The 12,051-nt window shown below is 39.3% G+C and overlaps 1 protein-coding gene across 1 annotated transcript; it reads left to right on the top strand.

Annotated features, from left to right (window-relative positions):
* Positions 1-3,423: 3,423 nt before the first annotated feature.
* On the top strand, positions 3,424-11,011 carry LOC142344545 (nuclear pore membrane glycoprotein 210-like). Its single transcript, XM_075396307.1, has 3 exons — positions 3,424-3,615; positions 3,883-5,175; positions 6,360-11,011. The coding sequence occupies exons 1-3, from the start codon at positions 3,461-3,463 to the stop codon at positions 10,678-10,680; spliced, it is 5,769 nt and encodes a 1,922-aa protein (XP_075252422.1). The 5' UTR covers positions 3,424-3,460; the 3' UTR covers positions 10,681-11,011.
* The last annotated feature ends 1,040 nt before the right edge of the window (positions 11,012-12,051 follow it).

The raw sequence follows: 12,051 nt of genomic DNA, 5'->3' as shown, positions 1-12,051 counted from the left end.
GAATCTCGACCTCATGCCAGGAACACGCAGGAATAATCAACTGTTGAAATAATTATTTAATTAACGCGGAGATCAAAAGAAAACAATTGTGAACAGAAAGTCCATATAAAAATTCAGTTTTTTGGTTAAAAAAATGTCTTGTGTTCAGGACCGCAGAAAAGTTGATTTACGGTACAGAAAAAGAAGACAAATAAAAAAAAGAAATATCTCCAGCTGAAAACCCAAAACAAAATTGAAAACGTCTTAAATTTTAGACAAAAAAGAGCAAAAGAAAGAACAATTGAGTTCAAGACCAAAAAAAAAACAAAATAAAAAATGAAAATATTACAAATGCGAAAATTTTCTTTTTTTCATCACAGGTGGCCCCACAAACATGCGATTATGTTTATATACTATAGTTGTGGAAACCTAGAGTGGAGGTTTCCCCTGGAATAATCAGAGTTGAATCTTGCCAATCTCGGTCTCTGAAGACGTCGGTGCCAGAATTGCAGGCAACTGAAAATATTCAAATCCGAGCCTCACAGGCTGAAGTGGAACTGCAAATCTGGCGCGTGCAACTAGAGATGTTTAACAGTACTAACTATTCACATCACAGAGCCTCACTCGAGCTTCAAAAATAACTGGCAAACCCTTGCTTAAAGGCCGAGAGAGGCCATGCAAGAATTGAGCATTCAGTGCGATGGTATAAGACACAATCTAAAAGCGCGGCAGCCAGAAACGCCAAACATGAGAAATCCATTGACTAATTCAATCAAGAGTTGGCGGATTTTGAACTATATGCAGCTAAAAAGAGCGAAGCTGCTGAAACTTTCCTAGCTTCAAAGCAAGTTATAATGATTTGGTCTGCACTCTGTACGAGAAATTTGTGAATACTTCTGCCACCAAAGAACAAATCAAAAAATATTACCACAAAATTAGCTTACTGACGCAAACTTATTCTGGTGGAGATGAATTTTTCTGCAAAAACATCAATCTTGCGAACAAAATGAAATGGCCAATGAAAACGAACGAGAAGCGTACAAAATTTTGCACAAGAGGCAGAGAATTCGGTGAACAAAGAAAATTCATCTTAAAGCTTTTGTATATACAAAATACAAACTTTTGATATTCTAAGACACTAAATTGAAAAGAGTTATGAAACAGTATATTGTTAGAGTACTGAGGTTGTGGTACACTCTAATTTTATTGAGGGGCAATGCCAGTGTCTCACTAAGGTAAAAATAGGAGAATAGAAAGAATAGTCTTGAAGGTCAAATATATTGTGTAAATCCCTGACATGTTTGTAAAATTGACATATTTACAAACCAGACCTACGTGCCATTTTTTAACATAATGATTTGCAAGTAACTTGCAAGTGGTATTTTTAACGTGGAAGTTAAGATCGTGCCCCATTATCCTAAAATTGTCTTTCTATAGAAACCTGAAGTCCCACGTTGTATTTGAGGTGAATTAGGGGTTGGGACATTCGCTAAAATATTAGTTCAACTCTAATTTTGACTTGGGAATAGAAAAATAGGGCAAAAGTTTGTTGTGTGCATGACAAAACGGAACTTGCAAAACACCCACAAGAGGGATATTAAAGGGTAGAGGATTTCGAAATTACCCTAAAATTAAAGAACGATGATCAAAATCAAAGAAGCCGGAATTGGAACGTTTTAAAAAGAATTGATAATGCATGTCAAATTGAAGCTAGTAAATGGGCCAAATATTGTATATACGGAAAACTTTATATTTAGTTTTCAAGATCGTTCCTAGAATTGTTTAAATTGTGCTTTCAGACAAATGTATATACAAATTCATTTTTTCTTTAACAGTTTGTGAAATCCAAAACGTTTTTAACTATCAGAATTAATTTTATTCTGACAAATTATGGAGAAGAAACCAATTTTGTCAAATTAAATTTAATTCTGATTTTTAAAACAAGCGTTTGCGAAATTTACGTTAAACGTTAGGTTAAAACTGCTTCACAAATTTTTAAAGGACAAAATGAATATGTAGTATTTACAATTTTCTGAGAACACAATTTTCGACTTAATTTTTTAAGACAGTTCTAAACATTGTCTTAAAAAATTAAGTCGAAAATTTTTCATTTATAAATTTTTTAGCCTATTTACAACTCATATTTGCAGCTCTTATCAATTTCTTTAAAGATATTCCTACTCAGGATTTTTTTACTTTTTTTTTATTCCTTGGGCAATTACGAATTTGCCCTAACCCTAAGTATCCCTCCTATAAGTAACCCTAAAACCCTAAAAGGTTTTGCAAATTTCGTTTTGTCATGCACAGAATGTTTTTGCTCTACTTATCCTTCCCAAGTGAACATAATGATTTGAACAAATATTTTAGCGCGAGTTCACGCCCTTATATTCATCGCGTCTGTTTAGTCCGAGCTTCAACTTGCTGATGTATATAGCTTCGATAGTCATCAGTTTCTCTACTGTGCGACAGCCATGCAGAATTTTCCATTCATTGTGATTTGTGGAGCCACCACATTCAACAAGGTGCTGACCCAATTGTGAATCGTTTTGATGTTCTGATATCCTAGTGGTAACATGTCTTGTCTGCCTAATATAGATGGATCCGCTTCCATTACATTTTATCTCATAAACAATTGGGGATTCAGGTCTTTTTCGAAAGGTGAAGTTAGGGTGGGGAGGCATGATCATAACTTTAGCGTTAAGAAAACACTTGCAAGTCACATAATTTCTTCAAATTGCTTGCAAACTTTAGAGTAAGGTTGCCGCTGTATTGTAGAGAAATTCTTGGTTTATCGTGAGATCCAGTCGCTTTTTTGATGCTCTTTTGGTGTTGTTTTCAATTGATTTATGTTTCCAATTATTATCTTTTCCAGATTCTGGTTCACCATTTTTGTATTTTTGACGACCATTCATCTGGATACTGATTTTTGGTCCAGCATGTTTTGTTCTTTTCAAGCGCCTGATCGAAGGCCAACCAATTATATGTCGCATTAGGAACCCTTTGAATCGTCTCTTGAATCACATTTTTCTTATGCTGAAGCGGTGCACAGCTGCGAAAATTCAGTATTACTGTGTCAGTTGGTTTTTGCTTTCAATGACAGGTGGTTTTACTTTCGCTGCTAATATTTACATTGATATCAAGAAAAGGCAATCCCCTTCCATGTTCACTTTTTCTAAGGTAAATTGCAGGTTTTTGTGTAATGAATTCTGCCAAATAATTGATCGCCAAATAGTTGAGTTCTGCCAATTAATTGATTGCTTCGGTTTTTGGTAGCAAATTTTATTGGGAGAAATTATATTCCCTGGTTCTCCTTATTCGATAATTGCCTCAACTATGGAATTAATAGAATGTGGCAATAGAATGTCAGGGCTAACCAATAGCCTCCTAGTTTAGCTGATTTAGTTTGATTTTCTGGATTCTCTGAGAAAGCTGCTAGATATGTGGCAAATAGTTGTTATTACCAATTTCAGATTGAAATGTTATGAATTCTCTTGCTCTTTTGATTGGATTTGCGTTAGTGACCATTGGAGATGGAAAAGATGTTGCTATCAGTCATCCAACGGTTTTATTGCCAGTTCATTATCCCTACCAGCTGATTAACTTTACCATAGAATTAACCTCCGGCTGTGCTAAATGGTCAGTTTTTTGTTCTCATTGTGAACCGATTACCCTGTAATTCTTGCATATGTCATATAGATAATTGGTATAGGTTCTATCAAATATTACATAGTCGTGCGTAAGGGGTAATAATTCAAACTTCGATGGAAAGTGCGCTGAGCTTCAGCTTGCTACGCTTTCTTTTCCCTGAAAACAATTAATTTTTGTTAAGTTCTTTTTCCCCAGAGAACTTCAACACTGTTTTTCCTTTAAAGTTTTGGTTTCTAGATTTTGTGTCTCGTTTAGGACATCGTCTCGACCAAATGCTGTCAAGCTAATACCTGTTGTGGGTGGTCTTGAATCGAAAGATGCAAATTGCGCTAATAATGTCAGGCTGATACCTGTTGTTGGCGGTCAGGAGGAGGAGCCTAAAGATCCAAATTGTTTCTATGCTGTTACTCTTAGTGCTGCGCAGAAGGAGCCTCAGCGTATCTTCTCTGTCGTCCAAGCTGATATGAAACAAGGTCGCCCTCCCTTGGTTTCCGATGTGGAAGTCAACGTGATCAAAAGAATCAGTATTGTAACAACCACAAAAATTCTTTACATCGGATTTCCGTTTACAGTTTTTTCTGTGCACGCTTTTGATGAAAATGAAAACTTGTTCACTACCATTGAAGGAATCCCATTTTCCTGGAAAGTCTTGCCTGATGAATCGAGTAAATATCCTGACCATACGGGATCTCACGTTCTGCGTATCTTGAAGTGGTCTGAGGTATCAAACGAGCCGCCCTCCGCTATTGAAGCACTAGAAAAGTCAGGATTGCGAGGAAGTTCAGTGGTGATCTCAGGAATTAAAATTGGTGTCGCTTTCATTGAGACCAAAATAACCTCTCCTACTTATTCCAACGTGCCAAATGATCGTGTCAGAGTGATTGTGAAGGACTTTCTGATTTTGAAACCGTCTGGGTTTGTTGCAATAATCGTAGACCAGCTGCTCGAAATTGAAACGTTTAATATGAATTTTAACCGCAGATCTAAGCTGATTCTGCCGACGGATACTTACTGGCTATCTCTTAACTCTGAGAAGTACCTCAAGTTATACGATGGCACCTCCAGTTTGAAAGGTTTGGAAATGGGCGAAAGCGCTGTCTGCGTTGCCAGTACAATTCCAAACGATGACTCAGGACCATGCGTTGACGTTTTAGTTACAGAACCTTATTACGCATTGTTTACAAGTGAGCCTGAACACGATTGGTTACTTGAACTTGGTCTGAAGTATGAAATTCAAGTTCAGTTTTACGATCGAAGCGACAACTTAATTCACTCTGTTTCTCTTGTTGCTGAGACCTCGCATGAAAGTGACTTCATTCGTGTAGATTTTAGATCGAAGAACGGAACATATTTGGTGATTACACCTTTGAAGGTTGGACATTCGAAATTGTTCTCGCAGCTTAAGGCGGTAATGGGTTACAAGGAACAGATTGTTCAGCTGTCCGAGAAGTTTCAAATCTACAAAACACAAGAGTTCAAAGTTATCGAACCGGTGTCTGTTGTGCCAAAGCGAGTCGGCTTTATATGGCTACCAAATGTTGACAACAGGTATTGTTCATAACATTAATTTGGGGTTTCCGGCCAAAGGTTTTTGATATTAGTACCCGAAGACAATGCAGAACGTAGATTTTAAGGGCTACATTTTATGGGATTTACACAGCTCATTGAAATTTTTTACAGTAAGTCACAGAATTTAATGTATTGAAATAAGTTTAGTTAAAAAGTTTTACGTTTTAGTTTTTATATAAAACAAGACAGCTCGTTTGATTCTATGCGCAGGCACAAAGTTCCAACACCCGCATTGAAAAAAAAACAATTATGGAGGAAGAAATAACGCATGCTATACATTTTTTTCAGAAATAATGTTTCTTTTTCATGCAGTTGTCTGGTATTGAGAGAGAGAAAACAGGCAAAAAAAGAGTAAAAAGTTTGCTTGCTGAGCGAAAACTTCTTGTTCACGCGTAGCTTTTTCAAAACTGTTTTGCTAAACAATGTCTTCTGTTTTGGTCTGGGTTTTGACACATATAGCAAATGATAACTAATTTGTGGGAGCATTTTTGGCATAAACCACTATTCGACAAAATATAGGACTATGTTTTGATGACTTTAATGACTGTATATGTAGTGACTTCATGTACATATGTTCAATTTAGGACTATTTGTACAGTTTTTTTTATAGGTTCTCAGAAAATTTTCTAGTTTTCTTGTTCTAACATTGTACTGGACGTTATTGAGTTGCAATTAGTTTTCTTATTGGTCGCGACACTTGATTTGGATTGTTGGTATTTTAAAACTTTTGCTCAAGAAATTGAATTAAATCAAGTTAAACTTGGGACGGTTAGTCATCATCTTCTGAAATTGTTTGTATAGCTTTCCTCTTCAAAATGGCTTTTGATTATGCAAGTTTGAACCTAGAAAGTGAAAATTTTCATTACTAGAGGAGTAACTTGAATGTAGAGGAGTTACTTGGAACGTATTCTTAGCTCCATTAATAGTCTCTAGATATACCATTCGCGAAAACTATTTTGAGGAGATAATTTCATGTTTTGAAGGGCGGTCCTTAATCTTTGAAGTACGACCCCCTCAGCCCCCCTCCAGCACTCCCCCGTTCACCTTCATCTGTGTGGCGATTTCGATCCCCTTCTCGTCCAGCCCTTGCAACCCTGTATGATTACTATGAACCGTCCCACATAGGACAACCATCTTTGCAAGTAAAAACTATTGTTTTTTAGCAATTCCTATCAACTTGCGGCAAGTGGTGGCTCAGGAATGTACAAGTGGGATTCGGACAACATTCGAGTTGCGACCGTATCCAAAGAAGGTTTGATTGAAAGTGCAGGCACACCAGGACTGTCAAAGGTTACAGTAACAGATAGACAGATGTCACACCACTTTGATACAGCGCTGGTGTTCGTCGGACAGCCGGCGAAAATAGTACTGTCGCCCCATTATGTTGAAGGTCAGGTTTATTCGGATGTGCTTGTTCCTGTTCACGTGTTTGTTGCGAAGAACCCATCAAGGCCAGACGAGCTGTTTGAAGTTGCCGAGTGTTCGGGATTACCCTTTAAAGTTGAGTTTTCAAACCCGGATGTGTTTTATTATATAACATCTCTCCAGCTACAGGACCAGAAACCTTATAACCAAGGTTGCGCCTTATTGTGGTTCAACACAACTGGTCCTGGATTTTCCCAGGTAACGGTGCGATTGCAGAACATCCAAAATCGAACGACGCTTGGTGGTTATCATCCCTTAGAAATAAAAGATTTTCATGAGAACATCGTGCTGTCTCTGGGGTCATCTATAAAGGTTACAACAAAAGGAGGGCTTCTGCCATGGGAACTGGATTCTTCAAAGTTCTATCGAAATGTGGAGATATCGGAAAACAATGTGATTAAGCAACTTCCCAGTGCTAATGAGATTGGAGGAAATAACGTTTTTAGCATCGTTTGTAATGCTATTGGTGAAAGTTTGTTCGCAGTGATCAGTGGCAATAAACCTACAACAACCAACAAATATCCAAAGCAATCATCGGCTTCAATAGGGTTCAAATGCAGTCCACCAGCTTCTCTTAGAATCATGCCGGTTCCTGAGATCCCAACTTGTCCACCCTACAGAAGCCTTCATTCCGATAGCTTACCTGTCTTAGTTAACGAAAACCAGGGCTTACTGGTAGTGGCTAAAGAGAGCTCTGGACTGATGTTTGGAAACTTCTCATCTCTTCACTTCTCAATCTCGGGTTGCTCAGATGGTGTTCGAATCAACACGGAAATGTTTCCCTATGTTAACGTGATGTTCAGAGGTCAAATCGATTGTGATTTAGTAGTCAGTCTATCTGGGTATCGAAAATCTTTTGCTTATCGGGAATTGTACGAACCAGTTTCAGCTGTGATAAAAATTTCTGCCAAGTTAGTTCCTTATGTCGAATCACCAGAGATTTCTGTGTTTAACCACCCGTCTAGTGCAAGAACTGTGCAAATTCTGGGGGGATCAGGGTTCTTCACGCTTGCAACTAAAAATGGTGGTAGTAGTGTGAGTGAAGTTAGTTATGATTCCAAGACCAGTCAATTGACTGTTACACCTATAAGTGATGGCCGAGAAGTGGTCACCATTAGTGATGTGTGTTTTCCATCATTGACAACTGTTCAGTTTGAAGTCATAGTGTCTAGCATCGGGACCATAAATGTGAAAACCAAAAAGTTGATGCAGTTGAACTCTTCCGATTTACTGGAAGTACAAGTTATGGACAGTAACGGTTACAACATTGAAGCGAGCATGTTTCCTGTTATAAAACTGACCTTGATAACGTCTAATAATGTAATCCAGTTCAAACATGACGAGGTTAATGAGGCACAGAAGTACTCTAAGTTCTACAGAATGACTGCGAGATCTGTAGGAGTACTGCAACTGCACTTCAGTGCCACTTTGAGTTCTGGTCAAATTACGAGTCGTCAACATGAAATCCAAGTGTTCAGTCCTCTTTCGGTGACACCGAGTGTAGTTTATATGGTGCCTGGTCAGTTTTATCTAATCAAAACGACCGGAGGCCCTCAACCTCTGCCTGCGCTCAAGTATAAACTTGATGACAAACGCATAGGAACCGTAAAGAGTTCTGGTCTTTTCGAAGCTCTCAAAGTGGGATCGTGTATGGTGAATGTTGAAATTGTTGACAATACCGATTTGAACGTGCTCTCCAAAGCATCTGTCCAGTTTCATGTTGTTGAGCTGAACAGTATTGAGCTGCACGTTGCGTTATCTCAGTTCCCAACCGAATCGATTGTGCCCGTGTACGTTACGGGCAACAATGGAAAACTGACGCCTTTGACTTTAAATCGGGGATTGAATTTTGATTGGTCAGTGGCAAATAGTGATGTGATCGAAGTAATTCCGCAGCATGAGTTCTCAGGAATCGACAATGGACCCGAAGCAAACTTCGCTGTGAGAGTTGTTGGAAAAAATGCTGGAAACGCTGTTCTGAAAGTTGCGGTCTCCCAAGAATCTGGGAACATTAGAGGAGTGTCCATTATTGCAGGAGGTCCAAGGGTTTTGATAGCAGAAGCCAACATTGAGGTCTACCAAAGACTGGAACTTCTAGAGCCAAAACATAGATATGAAAATAAGCTATTGATGACGCCAAACTCATCTATGTACGTAAAAAGTAACCTGAATTTTGCGAACTTCGAGGCGGTGTATCACAGTGACCAGTTGGTTTCCGTTGACCACAGAGGTCTGATAACGTCTGGCGATAAAGAGGGATTATCTGTTGTGCTTGTCAGGACCTCATCAAGAAATGGAGTCAATCAAACATTTTCATTAATCGTTACGGTCAAACATATATCTTTTATCAGGATTCAAACGGAACCCTTACTCAGTGGGCAAATAGAGAACTGGTGTTGTGGACCAAATAACATGCAGAAAGTAGAAAATCGACTGAGGGTCATCCCACAAGGAACTACGATCAACATGAGAGTGACTTTTCACGATGATAGAGGTCACATGTTCGACTCTGTTAACGCTAAAGTCAAGTACGAGCTGAATAGAAACGATATTGGACAGGTTAACCCTGGTAGTGTGAACCATTCATTGGTATTCAGAAACTCAGGTGAAGGAATATCAGCTCTGAAAGCTTCTACTGTTAGCAACGATGCGTTCAAAACTGAGCTCTCGGATTACTTGGTACTCAATGTTGGAAATGTAATCGATGACTCCCGTTTCGTTGGAAAAGTTCAGGTTGGCGATGTTGTATGCTTGAACTCTCCTCTCAAGGGAAGCGTTGCTTCCTGGTCAGCTAATGAGGAGGTACTTCAAGTAAGCGCTGAAAGTGGGCTAGCGATCGCAGTCGGCGCTGGTGAAGCCAATTTAAAATTGACAATTGGTGACCAGAAAACGTTCAAGGTTGTTAAGATTGCAAATTCTGGCCGCTTTGAACTAAAACCGAGAGCCAACTATAACGCAATATTTCCGGCCGAGAGTTTCCAATTCGATTTAGGAAAAAGCGTTCTGTGTGATCATCGGGAGGCGTTGAAAGACTACAGTCCAGATCTTTCGTGGCTGCGATGCAGCGCCTGGTTTGATTCAGAAAACACTCATTTGAACCCAGAACTTAGTACAAAGGCTACTTTTGACCCGCAACATGGAATTTCGTGCAACCTGGAAGTTAAACCTACAAGCACGGAACTCAGACAAGCTTTGGCTGCTGTTTCAACTTCCGTCAACTTACAAGCAACAGTTCTTCCCACCACTAATCGACTTGCGGTTTCGAGTCCTGTTTTGAAGCTCAATTTTGCGCCATTGTTTCACGTCAGTTCTACCTCGATCATCTTGAGCAACCACTATCCTTCTGCTGAAATATTTGTGAAAGCGACCTCTGACGTTGTGAGCAAATTGGAGGTCATACCAACAACTCAGAATTTGTTCACAGTGAGGAAGGTCGCTCATGATAACAATCTTAAACTATCAGTTGAATTGTCGCCGCATGCTTTTAGCCGCTCTACTTCGACGGAGAACCTGGTTATTGAATTGAATTGTGGATTAACTGGAAAGCGTGAGAAAATCAACGTTTACATTCAACTAGCTCCATTTTCGACCGAGTCAATTGCTTCAAAAACGTCAACGCTTCAATACTTCAATGAAAATTTCATATACTATATTCCAATTTTGATTACGCTGATATGTTTACTTTTTGGGTACTACATTATGATGCTGTACAAACAGCAAAACAAACTGATCGACATTTCGTTGAATGAAGGAATTATCAACTCGCCACGAAGGGTGAGAATAAACGACAACTCTTTTTACCCAGGTGGATCCGGCGATGCAACTGCGACCGCGTTTTTGAACCGATCTGGATCACCCGGAGCCACACCGTATCCCTTTGCTAGGATGCGAGCGATGAACAATTTGAACCGGTCTTCGATGAGCTCAATGGATGATAGCATGAACGTTCCGGGCTCTCCTTGGGGAGGGGGAGGAGTTTCAGGAAGGTCAACATCGCCAGGACGCGTCCAGTTGTGGTCTCAAAGTTCGCCGTCGCCTCGTGCGGCGAAAGGATCATAAAAGCAAGCCGTTCGAGTATTGGATGAGACATTATTTTAAACCGGTGCGTTTTGGAGAGAAAGAACCGGGTTGTCGTTTTTTTTCATATATAAACTCATCATATAAAACTGACCAAATTGTAAAGAAATGTTTGATGTCTGATTCTTATCATAAGATGCAACACCTGGCTTTTTTTTACTGATCGGTGAATTAGTGTTGTTTAATTCTGTTCAGCGAATAGGAGTTGATAAATTGATAAGACTGCTTACTGTTTGATGATAGTTTTTGTTTCTTGCGTACATGCATATTTTTGTTGCTTTCCCCTACTGATAATTTAATTTTGTTGATCTGGTTTTATTTGAAAAAAAGCGGCACAAAGACCGATGTACTTTTGAACCAGCTACATCTTGATCTCCTGAGTCATCTTTAACGACGGGGAAAAATTATGCCAGATCTCTTGAATTTCTGGCGTCCTCAGATTCCCACACGCATTAGGCCATTTCAGATAAACGTTGTGTTACTATCTGTGAGAACGTGAGGTCTCAGGCATGATCTGAAACAAATTTGAATAATAATTGCTCCCAAACTAGATTTCAAGTCATTATTTTGTTGTTGCAGCAACTCGACATCAATCCTTTGTAACATGGTCGCCTTTAACTTGTGTCAAGGACACTGTGACTTCTCGTTAACAAAAGCCCGGCATTTCACAACAATTATTGTCAAAACCTGACGGAAGTAGTCGACTTCTCAAAAACCTTTTATAGCAACAAACAAGCGAAACAAAACGAATCAAATTTAATTTTACTTTAATAATACACAATCAAAATAGTCCTAAGCATCCCCCCAATCCCAACACAATTCATAAACATTTTTGGCGCCCAACAAAACAGCTTCGAAACCACACCTAAAGCTAAGTATTGTTTTCAAAAAAAAACATACATTCTCCAATGAGCTAAGCTGATGTGCACCATGATTTTTTCCAATGTTTCAGAATATCCAAATATCAGAAATTAGACTTGTTCAAAAACAATCATACTATGGTGGGGTAACTACACAAAAAGACAAAGATAAAGATTGCAACATTCAGAATTTTATCGATATTTAATTTCGCTTATTGCTTTTCGGTTCTTCTGGGGTTTTACCCACCCCGAGGACCCCCTTCTGGTTGGCCGTTTCCCCAACCCCCACTTGCTTTTCGGTTCTTCTGGGGTTTTACCCACCCCGAAGACCCCGTTTTGGTTGGTCGCTTCCCCAACCCCCCACTTGGTTTTCGGTTCTTTTGGGGTTTTACCCACCCCGAGGACCCCCTTCTGGTTGGTCGTTTCCCCAACCCCCCCACTTGCTTTTCGGTTCTTCTGGGGTTTTACCCACCCCGAGGACCCCCTTCTGGTT

The sequence above is a fragment of the Convolutriloba macropyga genome, chromosome 8, assembly GCF_964194025.1.
Source record: "Convolutriloba macropyga chromosome 8, txConMacr16.3, whole genome shotgun sequence".
NCBI classification, from domain to species: Eukaryota; Metazoa; Xenacoelomorpha; order Acoela; family Convolutidae; genus Convolutriloba; species Convolutriloba macropyga.
The sequence above is the reverse complement of the archived record's forward strand: the minus strand, read 5'-3'. Positions and strand labels throughout refer to the sequence as shown.